Source organism: Callionymus lyra, chromosome 13 (assembly GCF_982586985.1).
Source record: "Callionymus lyra chromosome 13, fCalLyr1.hap1.1, whole genome shotgun sequence".
Classification (NCBI taxonomy): domain Eukaryota; kingdom Metazoa; phylum Chordata; class Actinopteri; order Syngnathiformes; family Callionymidae; genus Callionymus; species Callionymus lyra.
This window is the reverse complement of record NC_141830.1, coordinates 17,896,479-17,914,931: the sequence shown is the minus strand read 5'-3', so window position 1 is coordinate 17,914,931 and position 18,453 is coordinate 17,896,479. Positions and strand designations below refer to the sequence as shown.

The following is an 18,453-nucleotide window of genomic DNA, read 5'->3' as shown; positions in this document are numbered from 1 at the left end:
CAGGCATTTCATTTATGTTTAGTTTCAAAGATAATATTATGCTATAGTCTACGTTTAGAGATTCAAGACTTTATTTAAGACTGTATTATGTTATTACAAACAACACTGCTTTCTGCTGATCCAGGTTTCTGTGGAAGAGTTTTTACACGTATTATTTTATTTTCCACACTAGAAAGAAAGGCAAGACGTGTTTGGAAATCATTTAACCTCATTACATAAAATTTGTGAGTTTTTAGACGAACTGACCAAGAAAGTCTAAAAACAAAACAAAAACGTATATTTACACGAAAAGGGAATTAACTTGTTATTGAAACGAAACATGTTTTGTTGTGGAAGTTGAGCTAAATAGATGATTTATTGAAGTCACGGAGATTAAGCTTGAATTAAATAAAATTATATTTGAAGAAAAACATATTTTTCAAATGTTAAAAGTTGTATTTGAGTCTCTGACTTGAGCTCTAACGAAACTAAATGGTATTATATATCATTCACTCATTTATTCATGATTTTTTATCTTCAAATTACGTTTTAAACATTAACAAACTTTATGGTGTGGAATTATACTAGGCTTTTTTCCAGCCTGCTATCATTATTTGCCGGCCACCGACGCGCATTACGTCACACCAGGTAACACAAATACTCGTTGCTGCCCTGCAGGTCTGTTATTCCTGATTTGTTTTTCATGCTCGCAGTACTTTCATCTGTGTTCCACCTCATCGACAAGAACGCGTTCGCATGGCGCTGTCAAGCCTCCTGCGCAACCTTGGACAGGACTACTCGCTGTTTCAGCTGCTTGGGCTGGTTTGTTTGACTGCGATTGTAGTGATTCTGGTCAAGTCCTTGAAGACAAGACGAGATAACCACAAACGATTTGAAAATTTCCCCGGACCTTCAGCACACTGGTTCTTTGGAAACGTCCACGAGGTAATAAGATATTATATATATATATATATATTATATTAAATGAAATTATAGAAGATATATTGTGTTGTAAAATCGTTGTGTTTTATTTCAGTTCAAACAAGATGGGAAGGACCTTTTCAGGTTGCTAGAATGGCAACGGCAGTTCCCATACGCTTTATCAATATGGTTTGGTCCTGTTTACTGTTTCCTAAACGTGTACCATCATGACTACGTGAAGACAGTGATGACTTCTACAGGTGAGATGGGTTTTTTTGGGTTTTTTTGGCTGATTATGTTTTCCCTTCATGTTAATTCCTGACTGGTTATTTAAGCACAATGTGTCATGTGCAGTCAAATGAAACCAGATACATCACCAATTTTTGGGAAGCTAAGCCAGATCATCACTGATTTGAAGCCTACTTGCTGTGTGGGAAGTATCTCCATGGTGACAACATCCCAGCCTGGGTCACCATGCTTAGGGTCATATCTCACCGGTGGAGGCGTCGCCGCAACTGTTGAACAGATCAGTCTCGGCAACCCAGAGATGTCAAGTTCCAACCAATTTGTACAGAAATTGCAACGACTTCACCGAGACATCGCGGAGACATCGCACTACTAGATAAAAAGATGTCTCAGTGAATTTGCGACAAAATTCTGTCCGAATTGGTTGGACAAGTAATTTCTATTCTCTGAGTTGCCAAGACTGATCTCTCGCAGTTTCTCTCATGTCGTCGCGACTGAATTGAGACGTCTGTGAGACCTGATAAAGACTTAAAACTAGTCTCCGTAAAAATCCAACATGTTTGAATTCTCAACAACTCCATGGCGACTGGACTTATCGAGGAGACGTCGTTGAGTTGATTCTAGGCCTTTTAAGGCCCAATCCCATTCATCTCCTTATCTCCCTCCTCAAGCTCAATCCTCAAAGCTAGCCCTCAAAACTAATGAATTTGGCGACTGAGAAAGAACTGTACTTTAGCCTTTTTATGATCTGAATGTTTTTAAGAAGACAGTAACTTGGTTGTCTTACATGATAAAACAAAGTTATACAAGTTCGACAACCACATATGCCTTCCCGTTGTTTCAGAACCCAAAGATGATCTGACTTACTCTTTTGTCGAACCATGGATTGGTAAGTCACGACTCCTATTCCTCAAAGGTTAACGTGAAGAAGAAGCAGCAGCCTTGGCTCTGACAAAATGACCAACTAAAGAAAAAATGTTTGTGTCCAGGTGAGGGATTGCTTGTGTCAAGCGGTCAGAAATGGTTTCGCCACAGGAGGCTGCTGACCCCTGGTTTTCATTATGATGTGTTGAAACCATACGTTAAACTGATGTCTGAGTCAGTCACTACCATGCTGGTATGTTTAAGGAAATAAAGTTCCTTAAAGTCTTTTGTAAAAGCTAAAAAAACATGCTTTGACTTATTGTAGTAATGAATTTATTTTTTAGGACAAATGGGAAAGTCATGCTGACTCTGGAAAGCCTCTTGAGTTATTTGAACATGTGAGTCTGATGACGTTGGACGGTATTCTGAAGTGTGCCTTCAGCTACGACAGCAACTGTCAGGTGCAGAGGTTGGTTCACTGAAGCATGGTACTTCTTGGACTATAGGATACGTTCAATCCTAATTGATCGTTTGTCTTTTTTTTCCAGTGGTACTAATGCATATATCAAAGCAGTGTATGACCTGAGTAATCTGATCAACCTGCGGGTCAGGACCTTTCCATACCACTACAATATCATTTTTCATCTGAGTCCTCATGGATATAGGTTCAGGAAAGCATGCAAGATCACCCACAACCATACAGGTGAGGGAACATACTTGCTAGCTTAATTACCCAGTACTAACGGTGTAATCTTGTAGAGGGAGTGATTCGGAAGAGAAAAGAAGCACTGAAAGAAGAGAAAGAGCAAGGAAAAGTACAAACCAAGAGGCACATGGACTTCCTGGACATTCTCCTCCTCGCAAGAGTATGTTGTGTTTCAGTTTCTTAAACTTGATGTGCAATATAGCGATTCCATGATGGAACACTCTCGTTTGATATTAGGAATTATGATTGTTTCAACGAACGCTGTTGGTTGCTAATTAGGTATGCTAAGCTAAGCTAGCGTTTTAAAATCAAGGTTAGGCACCTAAACTCGAAAAAAGTCTCATAATAAACTTAGAAAATATTAATTACATTTAGAAATCAACTCTTCGACAGCTAATAATGGATAATAATGTTTATTATTCTCCTTGTTTAGATACAAAACACATTTTAATTATACTGACATGCATCACACAGCCACTATACAGCGCCACTTAAGTATTATTGCTATATTATTTGCTAGTATCTGTAAAGGATGTCTTTTGTTTTATGCTGCTTCATTAGCCATAATACAGTATTGGGTTTTGGTGTACAGGACGAGACCCAGCAGGGACTGTCCGATGAAGACATCCGTGCCGAGGTGGACACCTTCATGTTCGAGGGTCACGACACGACGGCCAGCGGCCTCAGCTTCATCCTCTACAATTTAGCCAGCCACCCGGAACACCAGAAGATCTGCAGAGAGGAAGTGATGCAGGTCATGGGGGGGAAAGACACCTTTGACTGGTAAGTATCGCTATTTCCTGCCAGATTCTCACCTGAACGTTTTGAGCTTCGACTTCACTAATAGTGTTGCTGTTTTACTGGAGAAATGGTATCTGTAATGTATATTGGTGCTAGACCATGTTAATCTTTGTAGGTTAAGATAAATTAAAATTAAATTGTATTCTAAACTCTACTGGAAGCCAATGTAAAGAGGACAGCACAGGAGGAAATGAGCTGAAGAGTTCTGAGATACTTTTTTGAGCACCCTGACAGAGGAGAGTTACAGTAGTCCAGTCTGGAGCTAACAAAAGCATGGATGAGCTTCTCAGCAGTGGCCAAAGGAAGAAAATGCCTGATTTTTTAAATGTTACAAAAGTGAAAGTAGACTTAGATAGTATACGTAGTTAGATTTTTTTATGTGTGAGTTAAATGATAAGCCCTGGTCAAAGAAAACACCAAGATTCTTCATGTATGAGATGTTGTGGATCAACAAGTAGAACCTCCGTTTTGTCCGAGTTCACTAAAAGGACGTTTTTGGTAATTTTGGACTTTATATACTGTATGTAATATAGGACTGTAGTTGTTGATTTCTTTCATTTGGCTTCATTGACAAATCCTTTCAACCGTCTTTATGTTTTGCATCGTGGGTCCGAGAGGACTAAAATTTCATTTATGCTGTATGTGTTGATACATGCATATTTGACAATAAAAGAACTTGAACTTGAAGTAGAGTTGAGGGTCATCAGCATAACAGTGACCAGTGAGCTGACCAGCTGGGGGCGGTGCGTGGACTGTTGTGGGTGGGGCTTGGGGTTTGCTAGTTATTCTGGGTGGACTTCCACCTTGTCCATGATGGAGGGCCGTTCGCAGGGTTGGTCTTGGGGTGGATGCCCACTACAGTTGTGGTGGTGACTCTCTGCGTGTGCCCTTTTTGGCATGTGCCGGGTTGGGGGCTTTTGTCTGCATAGCTGGGGTGGTCGGTCTTTCCGGGGCTTCCCGGGTGGTGGGGCCGCAAAATGGGCACAGACAGGGTGGGGAGCCGGCGGGAGAGGTGGGCGGACCCTTGGTACCAAAGAGACCGTGGACCACCCATGCAATGCTGCTGTCCCCCCTGGTGCCGCATATTAAGCGGGGACATGGGCTTGGGGCCAGCGGGTGTGATTGGCGGACCCTTAGTAGCAAAGTGACCGTTGATCGCCCATGGAATTGCTGTCTTCTTATGGTTCTCTGTTGTGGGCGGGGTGATGGCCTGGTGGGTGGGCATGGGTTTCAAGCTTCAATTAGCTATCTATGAAAAATTGTTGTTGGACAATGGATACAATACAATAATAACAGACAATACTATAATATCATGTGATGATTTTTTCTTCTTCTTATATCTGTTTGTAACTGGTGAAGGTATGATAATTAAAAAAAAAAAAAGGATTGGACCAAGAATAGATCGGTTCAGATGAGTTCTGAGGAGAGACAATTGGGTTTTTAATTTCAAGTCCGTAAGCTAGAACAATATCTAATGTGTGGTTGAAACAATGACTAGGTTCATGTACGTACTGCGAGAAGCCAAACGACTCTAGTAAAGAGTTGAACGTATTAGCCAAGCTATCGTGAACCATATCCACATGGATGTTAAAGTCACCAATAATAATCACTTGGTCTGATTTAAGCACAAGGCTGGTCAAGAACTCAGGGAACCGAGATAAGAGTATGGATCAGGAGGACGATAGAGTACGGCAAAAAGAGGTGACTTATCTAAAGGTTGTATGAGTCATGCTAAGAAGAATACTTTCAAAAGAGTTGAAATCCGATTGTCTAGTAGAGGCTGATAGACAGGAGTTGAGAATAGCTGCGACCCCTCCTCCTCGACCAGAGTGTCGAGCGGTATTAAAGTGAATGTGGCTCGGTGGAGTTGGTTAATTCAACTATACAAAATCATCTACAGACAAAATCCAGGTCGGTTTAACTAAACATCTGACCCACCTAGCAGGGTTAAACTGGGGAGGGAGTGGAAGAGGGAGAAGACATAGTGAGTGAAAGTCGACGAATACGCTAACATGGAAGTCTTTCAACTTTGTTTTCAGGGCCAGAGTCGACAGGAATTCATTTGTATTAAAAGAAACGGTTTAAACTCATGCAATTAGTAGTATAATATTATCAACACTTACAATATTTTAATAGGGATATACTGTATATTCTTTTCTTGTTTTTCAATATCTATTACTCTTACCCATAGGGAGGACCTGAGTAAGCTCCCCTACACCACGATGTGCATCAAAGAGTCTCTCCGTCTTTACCCTCCTGTGCCTGGGATTTCAAGAAGTCTGACCAAAACGATGAAATTTCCTGATGGAAGAAGCTTGTCGGCTGGTTAGTTACAAGTGACTTTTACCCCACTTGTAAAAGATAAATATTAACTTTAACTGGAGAGGACAGTCCTTTCAAGACATGACCTGTTAAATATCTAAACTTTATTGTCCATTTGACTTCATCTGATTATGTAACATGATTTCTCGGCTTCGCTTCTCTTCTAAATCCTCACATTTGTCCCTTTGTTGTATCTTAACAGTGTAAATAGAAAATTGTTTCTCTGCCTTAATAAAATATTTCTTCCTTTTTTTAAGGTGCTCGCGTTGGAATTAGCATTTTTGGGCTTCACCGGAATCCTTCAGTTTGGGAAAACCCTTCTGTGAGTAAAGGTGCAAATATTATTTTACATGTTTATCTGATGCTTTTGAAGCTGGATTTTATTTCTTCAAGGGATTATCATGTTTTCTTAGTACATTTCTAACTTGTACTACTACTACATTTGAAAATGAAGTAGTAACACAAACACATTTTTCAATGGTTATTGCCATCAAAATAAAATATATTATGGTCTGGGAGTCATTCTCAGATTATATTCCTTAGAAAAAATAAAATGTAAAAGAATAATGAATAAAATAAATGATTAAATGAACATTAAATTTAAGTTGGCAGACAACGTTCAACAACTTGACATGACAATAAAACTTGAACATTCATTTATAAAGTTAATAATTAAATGGAAAAATTATGAGAAAGCCAACCACAAAATGATTTAGCCTGAACTACAAAACATGTATAGAAATTATGACAATATTATATATTTAAATACAAAATATTAAGAATATATGTATCACAATATATTTGACAAAACAGTTATTATGAACAGATGTTTGAACTGATTAAAAATCATATTAGAGAAGTGCATTAGATCCAAGATGATTCAAACAATATTAAGATTACAAAAATATGTATTCATAATAATACTTAGTACTTACTAAAGATAACAATTTATTCATTTATTTTACGGCAATAATCTGGTGATTTGACATTTTTTAAAAACTAGAATAAAACAATACTTATTAAAACTTGAAATGAAGGAAAATAGGCTTATAAATTCCTAAATATATTCATATATTCTTCTGCCATTTCAACCAATGAGGTCACATGGGAGTTCACAGCTCACCTAAAATAATGATTTATTTTAATGTGTGTCATTCATTTGATTGAGTCGTATACCAAAACCTATTCAAAATATTGCAAATATTGTTTCATTATATATGATTAATATTGTATTATTAACCCTAAAAACACAAATAAACTAGATTATTGTTTTTACAATAAATGTCCAACATATTCATTTATATTTCTGAGAAAAAATATTTAATTAAAAACAAATCTTATGTCTCTGTGTCTGTCACAAAAACATGCAAGCAGAACCACTGGTTGCCGTTCTGTTGCCCATGATCTCATTTAATTGTTTTATCTTAATGAATCATTTGTGTGAAGCTTATCTTATCTACATTGTGTGCAGGTGTTTGACCCGCTCCGGTTCTTGCCAGAGAACGTTGCCAAGAGGTCACCACACGCATTTGTCCCCTTTGCTGCTGGTCCCAGGTTTGTTGTCGTAATATCAAACTATATCATTATTTTATTGTATTGTTTTCCACTACTTTTCTGACGTTCTACGCAAAGAACTGTGGACAACTTCCCCTCTTTTAAGGGCATTTCTACATTGAAGGACAAAGGGGGAAACAAGTTTTAAAAATAAAAACAAAATGTAATATTTAATTAGAGTTGCAGTACAACAATGGAGATGAGTTGTTGCACGAGCACTATTCTTATGACTTGCCACTTTGGATTGCTCCTAAAATTGTGTTCATCATATAAAGGTACTTTATTTTTTTACTTTGATATTTTAATGCAGGATAAAAGAAGAAAAAGTCCTTAAAAAAATGACTTTAAAGAGTAATTTTTAGATTTAAACTGGGAATGAATGATGAAGAAGTACGGAAAGTAATTGTTAGTTCGCTGCCAGAAACATCTCGACACCATCGGGTTTATAGTTTTACTGTTTAATATGGGCCGTATAAATATAAGTGCTGCACAGGTGTAATAAAAAGTGATGATGCATCTCTTTAAACTTGATTAGCGTCGTGACCTCGGAGGAACTCAAAACACTGCAATCTTAGGGAGAGGTCACCAGAAGGAACATTGTCATGTGAAACCAGACGGTTCAGTTGTAACCTTGTCAGTGTTACATGACTCCGGCTGAACACAGTCACTCATTAGAAGAAACTGTTGGTGCCAAACTTTTAAAGCTGGTTTAGTTCAGGGGTCGGCAACCCCATGCGGCTCTTTCAGCCCTCTGATGCGGCTCACAAGTAACTAAGTATAAATGCGGGAATTTTAACTAACTAACAATTCTATTTTGTTACCTTTTTTGACATTTTCAGAGTGCATTTTTGAAGAATTGGAAAACATTTTTTTTTATCTAAATGGATTTCATTGGTTTGATTAAAATAAAATGTGATTTTAAATCTATAATAAAATGAATATCATCATTTATAATGTCGTGGCATGATCACAGATTGTAAAAACACAGATTTTTATGTTTTGTCCCACTTACGACCAAGTATAGAATGTAGGCCCATAGAAATGTAATTTTAATTTATATAAATCAATGTACAACTCCTCCAACTTAATTTCCATTAATTCATTTACTTTTCAAATGTTCTTCCCTCCTCAGATGGAGGACAGTTGCTAAGCTACTTTTAGCTTAAATCAAATATTCTTTCTTTCTAGTACTAGAAAGTTGCTTTCATCCTGCATCTTGACTCTTTTGTACTTTTGCGAATTAAAATGTCGTCATCATTTTGATCATCATTTCCTCTCTCGTCCACAGGAACTGCATCGGTCAGAATTTCGCCATGAACGAGATGAAGATCACAGTAGCACAGACTCTGCGCAGATATCAGCTGGTCAAGGATCCAGATTTTGAACCCAAGTTGATTCCTCGTGTGGTTTTGCGCTCCCTCAACGGGGTCTACATCAAACTCAAGCGTTTGGATTAGTGATGCGTTCAAGTACCTAGCAAGCAAAATCACGTTTGATTTGTCGTTTAAATTGTACATAGCAATTGTTGTGAGAATTGTTGTGTTGAGATTATTTTTATGATTGAGCTTTTCAATAAATCATCATCAATAATATGAAAAAAATTGTCTCACTTCAAAGGTATGTGTTTAAATGGCAAGTTAATGCACATAAAATACAAGTGGAACACAAAACATCCCTATTGATTTATTTTTTTTACTCATCTAGGCAGACTGGCCTGTTAACTGTGTGAGGGTCAAGGAGGTTAAGGAGGCATTCAAGGGGAGAAGAAGCTATGATGTAAAAGATGTTTAAGCATACATATGTTTATCTAACTAAACGTCACCTTAAATGACGTTTATATTCAGCAGTACATAATGTACTCATTCCAGTGACACACCAGCTGGCCCCGCCCCAAAACCCTTGTCTCTTCTCGCTATATATCATTCCTGCCAAAGTTTTGTACACAGATCCGGAAGACACGGACATTTCAATGGCAGCAACGGGGTTTCTAGACAATATCCATGTGTATCAGGTCGCGGCTCTCGTTTGTCTGACAGCGATTCTTTATAAGCTGGTCGCGGTCGTTCAGCAGAGGAGAGAAACCATGAGGTATGTGGAGCAGTTCCCAGCTCCACCGACTCACTGGCTCTTCGGGCATATTCGTGAGGTCAGTACTTCAAATTCTATTTCTCTTCTCTAGCGGAAGAGAAAACTGATTATGAAGGAAATGTAGATATTTGCACCTAAAATGAATGCAATATTGCTGATTCAAAATGTGTAATGACAATAATAAATACAATAATATAATAATATTTTCGTGTCTCAAGTTAGTTTAATCATTTGGGTTATATGTTGGGGGGTTGCTCCTTTTTCTCAAACTTTCATTTTAGTAGCTATTGTTGAATTGATTATTTTTCTTCACATATTATTGAGACTGTATCTCATAGATCTCCCTGCTAAACACATGCAACTGGTACATATATAGGAAAAAGATACGCCTACACATGTGACACAATAAACTTCCATCCATCCACCAATACTTATTCATAATATTTTGTCATCAAATAGATTAAGAATTTGCTCAAATAAAAATGATTAATTATTACAAAATATATAAGAAATGTATGAAGAATAAATGGTATTAAAGTAACCCATTTAATTTATTTTCTCCTTTAAAGTTGTACAAAGATGGAGATGAGTTGTTCAAATATTTACAATGGCAAGAGCAGTATCCATATGCCATACCACTTTGGGTCGGTCCTGGTATGGTTTTCCTCAACTTGCACCATCCAGATTATGTGAAGACACTACTGGCTACAACGGGTGAGAATGAACATGATTCTTACATTTATTTCTATAATTCAATGTCTAAAGATGTTTTACATGAACCTAAAAAAAAACACATCTGCATTTTCCCCACATACTACAATGAGCAGACAAACATGGGATTTTTAAGATTGTTTTCTGGGCCTCATTTGTTCCACAGAGCCAAAAGATAATGCAGTGTACCCTTTTTTTGAACCATGGATTGGTAAGTCGTGATTGTTTTTCACAGTAATTATGAACATCCTTAACATTCTTGTCTTCAGGAGAAGGTTTGTTGTTGCTCCGCGGTCAGAAATGGTTCCGTCACAGGAGGCTGTTGACACGTGGCTTTCACTATGACGTGTTAAAACCGTACATGAAACTGATGTCCGATTCAGTCAAAACAATGTTGGTAAGTCCAATGATTAGGGCCCATTATAGAATTAAACTGTAGGATTTTAACTAAGGCTTCTGGCTCCTCCTAATGTCATAATAAGTTAACTGCAATTTCATGTCTTGATGTTGTGTACATAAAGAAGGCTCTAGTTGAGGCAAGGAAACCTTAAGAGTCAATATTAATCATCATTTTAAGGTTATCATTACTAAGTAAGTAACAGGTATTCGTAAAGCGCCTTTCTATAGATAGATAGATAGATAGACAGATAGACAGATAGACAGATAGATAGACATATAGATAGACAGATATAATGCACAGCAATACAGACGATAATTTGGAAAAAATAAAAATAAGAACAAGAACAAAGTTTCTATAAAAAGAAAGAACAAGATACAATGATACAATCTAAGTCTAAGATAAAGAACATAGATCAAATAAAAATAACAAGACAAAGACAAAGGATCCAAAGATTAACATGGAATAGAATCATCTTTTCGCTCCACTCCTGCCCCCAAACTCTAGAAGAAGTCCTGGAAGTCTAATAGCACAAAGAATGAATGAGTCCCTGAGTCTATTAGTGTTGCATCATGGGAGGAGCATTCGTGCACTCCATCTGCTTCTCTGATCACTGATGACAGTGTTCAGAGGATGACTGTCATCATCCATGATGGACAGTAGTTTGTTCAATGATCTCCTCTCAGCAACTGTCACCAGTGAGTCCAGTCCAGTCTACTCTGAACTTTCTTATAGACATGGTCTCGTTGCAGGACCAGTCCAGTTTACTGTCCATCCACACACCGAGGTACTTATAGTTGTCAACTATCTCCACCTCGTCACCTCTTATGGGCACTGAACGGGGCTTTGTCCTGGACCTCCCAAAGTCCAAGACCAGGTCCTTGGTCTTTGAGGTGTTCAGCTGAAAGTGGTTCCTCTCACTCCAGTCCACAAAGTCACGTATCAGACTTCTTTACTCGTCTTCGCTGTTGTCCCTGATGCATCCAACAATGGCAGTGTAGTCAGCATACTTCTGGACGAGACTCAGCTCGGAGTTGTAGCAGAAGTCTGAAGTGTAGATGGTGAAGAGGAGAGGGGCCAGTACTGTCCCCTGAGGTGCTCCTGTACTGCACACCTAATGCATAGCAATGAACAGACTTTCTGTATTTTATCAAGCTAATATCGCTCTTCTCGTTCATTTCAGGACAAATGGGAAATATATGCACACAGTGGAAAATGCTTTGAACTGTTTGAACATGTGAGTCTGATGACTTTGGAAAGTATTTTGAAATGTGCCTTCAGCTACGACAGCAACTGCCAAACTGAGAGGTTAGCTGACACAAATGTAACAAATGGTCATAAATAGTGGGATGTTTAGCGTTATAAGTTCTGTCACCACTATCACCATGACTGATGAAATGTTTGTGTTCCCAGTGGGACCAATGCGTACGTGAAAGCAGTGTTCGACCTCACCGATCTGATCAACAGGCGATATCAGACGTTTCCCTACTACAGCGATCTGATCTTCAAGCTCAGTCCGCATGGATTCCAATTCAGGGAAGCGTGCAAGATCGCTCACACTCACACAGGTACTGTAGCTGTGTTGTGTCTTAGTGTGAACACATGTCTAACATTGTGTGTTTTTCTTTGAAGAGAAACTCATACGGGCGAGAAAAGAGGAGCTGGAACGAGAGCAGGAGATGGACAGAGTGCAGAGCAAGAGACATCTGGACTTTCTGGACATCCTGCTGCTGGCAAGAGTAGGTCACCAGAGGCTGAACAGCTTAGTCAATTGCTTGCAAGAAATCAAACAATGGCTGAGTAAAAACACTTTACAGCTAAATGTGGACAAAACTGAAACTCTGGTGATTGCTCCTGAGGATAAGATTCCAGGGTTGAGTCAGTACTTGGGTGACTTAGCCCAGTCTGTCAAACTGAGCCTGAGAAACCTGGGTGTTGTATTTGACAAGGACATGTCTCTAGTTCAACACTGCAGAAAACTGACCAGAAACTGTTTCCTTCAACTGAGAAAAATCTTTAAACTTAGGAAAATGTTGTCACAACATGATCTGGAGCTTGTAATCCATGCGTTTGTGTCTTCTCGTCTGGACTATTGCAAAAGTTTGTTTTCATGTCTTAACAAGAAGGAGCTGTCTCGCCTGGAGTTGATACAGAACTCTGTAGCGAGGATTCTCACCTGCTCTAGTAAAAGAACTCACATTTCTCAGATCCTTAAATCTCTTCACTGCTTGCCAGTTTATTTCAGGATTGACTTTAAAATTCCTGTTCTAACTTTCTGAGCTATTCATGGTCAGGCTCCTCCTTACATCACTGATCTGATCCAGCCTTACACCCCAGCTCAGGTTCTGAGGTCTGTGGATCAGTGCACTAAGGTTTGGAACGACCTTCCTCTCTCTCTGCGTTTGATGGAGTCTACTGACTCCTTCAAGAAACATCTTAAGTCACTTTTATTCGTGCAGGCTTATTCTTGATTCTCTGAGACTCCTGTGTTTGTCTCGTGGTGTCTTTTTAAGTATATATTTTATTTGGTATTGTTTTGATTGTTTAAGCGCTTTGTGACCCTGGTCTGGAAAAGAGCTCTACAAATATCACCTACTTACTTACTTAGTTACTTACTTACTTACTTACTTACTTACAAGCAGCATAGGATTCAATCTTTAGGTTATTTCAGATAACCATCTGTATCCACAAATCTTATGGAGGTTTTGTCATTCGATGTATCAAGCTCTTTTTTTCCTCACTCCTTCTACATGACAAATTCTGAAACACCAACACCACTAGCTGTCCTATAATTATATGAGATGATTGAGGTCTAAAAGACGCTCCGTGTCTGCAGGACGAAGACCAGCAGGGACTAACCGACGAAGAAATCAGGGCAGAGGCGGACACTTTCATGTTCGCGGGACACGACACCACGGCCAGTGGCATCTCCTTCATCCTCTACAGTTTGGCGTGTAACCCCGAACACCAGAAACTTTGCAGAGAGGAGGTGATGGAAGCTCTGCAAGGAAAAGAGTCGTTTGAAGTGTAGGTAGCAGGTTTTAAAAAAATATTTGAGATCACTCAGCAGACACGGCTCTTTTCTCTAAATCTTAGATAGATAGATACAATTTTATTAATCCCTCTGGATATCTCCTTCAGGAAATTGTTTAAATCCTAAAACATAAAAATGTAGAAAATAGATATAAAATAAATGCCTTAATTAAACATGTTCTGGTTTTAGGGAGGATCTTGGTAAAATTCCGTACACCACCATGTGCATCAAAGAATCACTCCGTCTCTACCCTCCTGTACCGGGAATTTCCAGAGTTCTGACCAAACCCATGACCTTTGTCGACGGAAGGAGTTTGCCTGCAGGTCAGTTGCCGCATAACTCTGGAGATTATTATTTGCTTTTCCTTGTTGTGTTCTGTTGGCAGTCGATCCCTGATGAAGTAAATTCGCATAACCGCTGCAGAGTATTTAAATCTGTTGAATACTGACTGAAAATATTCCACATTAAACAGGTTTCCGGGTTGGAGTAGGAATTTTTGCAATGCAGAGGAACGCTTCTGTCTGGGAGAACCCGTCTGTAAGTTACCTGAGAGATAATGGCAAGGTTTACCAAATATAATATAAGTACAGCATATGTTAATACTACACTTTATTTTGTATTTGGAAAGTTTTTCCTCAAGATTGTTCATTGTCATAAACACAGAAAAATCAGCTTCCTGCATCAACAAATGTATTATTATTACAAATGTGTGTTCCCAAATAAATATACAGTTCTGTGCAAAAGTTTTAGGCGGGTGTGAAAAAGTTCTGTAAACTAAGAATGCTTTGTGTTAATAGTTTATTTTCATCAATTAACAAAATGCACTGAATGAACAGCAGATAAATGTAAATCAAATTAATATTTGCTGTGACCACCCTTTGCATTCAAAACTGCATCAATTCTTCTAGGTACTCATGCAAACAGTTTTTGAAGGAACTCGGCTGGTAGGTTGTTCCAAACATCTTGGAGAACTAACCACAGATCTTCTGTAGATGTTTCTCAAATCCTTCTGTCTCTTCATGTAATCCCAGACAGACAAGATGATGTTGAGATCAGGGCTCTGTGGGGGCCACACCATCGCTTCCAGGACTTCTTCTTCTTTACGCTGAAGATATTTCTTAATGACGTTGGCTATATGCTTGGGATTGTTGTCCTGCTGCAGAATACATTTTGGGACAATCATACGCCTTCCTGATGGATACCATTAATCCTGACCAAATCTCCAACTCCATTTGCAGAAATTCAGCCCCAAACTTGCAAGGAACCTCCACCATGTTTCACTGTTGCCTGTAGACACACATTATTGTACCGCTCTCCAGCCCTTCTGCGAACAAACTGCCTTCTGCTACAGCCAAATATATCAAATTTTGATCAGTCCAGAGCACCTGCTGCCATTTTTCTGCTCCCCAGTTCCTATGCTTTCATGCATAGTTGAGTCGCTTGGTCTTGTTTCTATGTCGGAGAAATGGCTTTTTGGCTGCAACTCTTCCATGAAGACCAGTTCTGGCCACACTTCTCCGGACAGCAGATGGGTGTGTCTTTCATCTGCTGCACTAAGTTTCCTTGGCCGACCACTGCGTCTACGATCCTCAACGTTGTTTCTTTGTGCTTCTTCAAAAGAGCTTGAACGTCTTGAAACCCCAGTCTGCTTTGAAATCTTTGTCTGGGAGAAACCTTGCTGACGCAGTAGAACTATCATGTGTCTTGTTGCTGTGCCCAGTCTTGCCATAGTGTGTGACCTGTGACATGAAACTCTTCCACAACCTCAGCTTGGTACCAGAGTTTGGCTTTTCCTCACCCAGTTTAGTTTAGCTCCTACACAGCTGTATCTTTTTTCCTTAATGACTGTTTCAACCTACTTGTGAAATTGATGAACATTAGCAACTCTTTGGTATAATTGGTTGATCATACACTTCACTATAATCCTACAAAACCCCTGACTTTGTGCTAATGTACCAATAAGAATTCATGCTGGTTTGAAGGCAAAGGGTAGTAACAACAAATATTGATTTGATTTAGATTCTTAAATTTTTATATTTGATAAAAATAAACAATTATTGTTTATATTTTTAAAAGCATTTTTAGTTTACAGCATTTTTTCACACCTGCCTAAACCTTTTTCACAGTACTGTATATGCTAGCCGTGTTTAAGTTCTTGGACAGGTTTTTAAAATCCTTTTTGGGGGGTATTTTTTTCATCATCTGATCAGAAAGGAAAATAGTCCAAAGATGGCCATCAAGTCCGAAAATAATGACACTGCTTCATGAAGCTTCATTAAACTATTACTACTTTAAACTAGTGATGGGCTGATGAAGCTTCATGAAACAGTGTCATGTTGTTTAGAGGTCAATAGGTGGCGCCATCAGTTTAAAAATGATGTGATGTTTCATTACAACAGATCAAAACAAAATAAAATATTGCAGAGACATCTAAAGAAGATTTGATTTAAATCCATTTTTCCTTCAAGGTCTTTGATCCTCTTCGCTTCCTGCCTGAGAATGTTGCCAAGAGATCGCCACATGCGTTTGTTCCCTTCGCTGCTGGTCCCAGGTTTGTCAACAACTCTGTAGGATCCCAAATCTAACTTCCCGTTGCCTTGTGGTTTTTGAGTTAAAAACAGTTGTATAATATGTAGCCATTTTTGTACCGTGTAAGACTTAAGCTCATTTCGATCGTCAACGATTTATCTCATTTATTTTTCCAGGAAATGCATTGGTCAGAACTTTGCCATGAACGAGCTGAAAGTAGCCGTCGCAAAGACACTGAGGAGATACCAGCTGATGGAGGAGCCTAACTTTAAACCCCAGGTCGTTCCTCGCGTTGTTCTTCGCTCTCTCAACGGCCTCTACATTAAAATCCAGCCTGTGGATCATAACAATTCATAAGAACAAGAGGCATCAGTTATCAGCTAAATATAAAGATTCTACGAAAACATTGAGCTCTTCAACATGTACAAATGTGTCAAAAATATATTTAAAAGTTAAAATGTAAATGCTATGAATGAAATAATATCATTGTTTAGGTAGATCGACACTTTTTATTCATTGTTATTACAAAATGGATAATTCCCTTAAGCATTAAAAGGCCTACACAGGATTCACATTCCACTCAAAAATGTCAATCTTTCCAAATTTTCATTAATTTCATATAACAATTTTGTAGGCTGGACATTCTCCTCATCGCAAGAGTATGTTGTGTTTCAATTTCTTAAACTTGATGAGCGATAGTGATTCCATGATGGAACACTTTTGTGGAAATATTAGGAATCATGATTGCTTTAACAAACAGCGTTGTTTGTAAAAGGATCAAAACACAGAGTCGCTTCCGTCGCTCAAACAGGACGTCACTTCCGTCCCGGGTCTAGAAACATTGCTATATTTAAGGCAAATTTCCCACTCAGGGGGGTCGTCCTTTCCGGCCAAATTGTTCTTTCAAGTTCCCTGTGTCACTGACCCGCATTGAGAGACGTCCTAATTTGTCTTCCTGTAATCAAATTATTCAAATGTTTTCGGGCAGGGGTCACTTTCTCTTCCATCTTTCGCTCCCCCTTCTTGCTTCGTTCTTTGAAATTACAATTTAAGGTGTGAATGGCAGACAAACAATTGTTTGGAACGACCGGTATCGTATCTCTAACTCTGATCCAAGCTTGCCTCGAACCAGTGTGAATCAATCTGGAATGGAATGTTGATTTTGAATGTGTAGTCAAACGTTCCCGCTCTTAGATCAAGCAAGCAATATATACTTTAGATTTGGATAATCTTTTAGCATTCATTTAAGTATGGCGTGTACATATAAAATAATTTTAATCTAACGTTTGCTAATTAGGTATGCTAAACTAAGCTAAGCTAGCAAGTATTGCGTTTAAAATCAAGGTTAGGCACCTAAACTCGAAAAAAGTCTCATATTAAACTTAGACAATATTAATTACATGTAGAAATCAACTCTTTGGCGGCTAATGATGGACAATAATGTTTATTATGCTCCTTGTTTGGATACAAAACACATTTTAATTATACTGACATACATCATAGACAATAAACCAAATTATTTAAAAACTACAGGAAAACGATTAACAAACTGTCCTTTGCACCAGACATCAGAGATATTTTCTACACACTCATAACAATCATACACAAAGAAACTGCAAAAAAACTTCTTTTTTTTTTTATTGTAAATTTAACTTAACATGTAATTCAGTATGTGTTATGACACTTAAAGAAGCAGTGTCTTTGTAATAGATAGATAGATAGAAGTTACAAGATAACAAAGTTATCTCAAGACACTACAGTTTGAGTAAGACTGTATTGGAGAAAATAAAAACAAATCCCAGCAACTCATGTTTGGATTAGATCTGTGATGTATATTGGTGCTAGACCATGTAAAGCTTTGTAGGTTAAAAGAAGATTTTAAATTGTATTCTAAATTCTGGAAGTGAAGCCAATGTAAAGAGGACAGCACAGGAGGAATGTGATCGCGCCACTTCGTCTTAGTCAGGATAAGAGCTCCAGAGTTCTGAATGAGCTGAAGAGTAACTTTTTTGAGCATGAGATGCGCAGCAGCGATCGCTCGCCAAAACTGTACGATGTTTGATCAGCATTCCTCTCTGCAAGTGGGTCTTTTGAATGCTCGCTCCGTTACAAATAAATCCTTTTCTCTGAATGATCTCTTCCCAAGAGAAAAGTTGGATTTATTGTGTCTGTCTGAGATTTGGCAGAGAGAACAAAGAGTTTATTCATCTAAATGAACTCTGTCCAGTAGGGAGCGCTGTCCTAGGGAAGCCTTGCCTCTCTGGTCGTGGGGGTGGTCTTGCTACAGTTTATAGGGAGAGT

At 38.5% G+C, this 18,453-nt stretch overlaps 2 protein-coding genes across 2 annotated transcripts; both read left to right on the top strand.

Moving 5' to 3' along the window:
• Window positions 1-678: 678 nt before the first annotated feature.
• On the top strand, window positions 679-9,080 carry LOC148067603 (cytochrome P450 4B1-like). The gene is made up of 12 exons (XM_087805144.1): window positions 679-924; window positions 1,016-1,160; window positions 1,991-2,035; window positions 2,136-2,263; window positions 2,355-2,479; window positions 2,559-2,713; window positions 2,770-2,876; window positions 3,309-3,499; window positions 5,709-5,842; window positions 6,097-6,161; window positions 7,311-7,393; window positions 8,682-9,080. The coding sequence occupies exons 1-12, from the start codon at window positions 736-738 to the stop codon at window positions 8,848-8,850; spliced, it is 1,536 nt and encodes a 511-aa protein (XP_087661270.1). The 5' UTR covers window positions 679-735; the 3' UTR covers window positions 8,851-9,080.
• Window positions 9,081-9,466: 386 nt separating this feature from the next.
• On the top strand, window positions 9,467-16,509 carry LOC148067602 (cytochrome P450 4B1-like). The gene is made up of 12 exons (XM_087806404.1): window positions 9,467-9,539; window positions 10,051-10,195; window positions 10,359-10,403; window positions 10,462-10,589; window positions 11,773-11,897; window positions 12,003-12,157; window positions 12,222-12,328; window positions 13,426-13,616; window positions 13,813-13,946; window positions 14,096-14,160; window positions 16,092-16,174; window positions 16,329-16,509. Exons 1-12 carry the CDS (start codon window positions 9,477-9,479, stop codon window positions 16,507-16,509), a joined length of 1,422 nt encoding a protein of 473 aa, XP_087662530.1. The 5' UTR covers window positions 9,467-9,476.
• The last annotated feature ends 1,944 nt before the right edge of the window (window positions 16,510-18,453 follow it).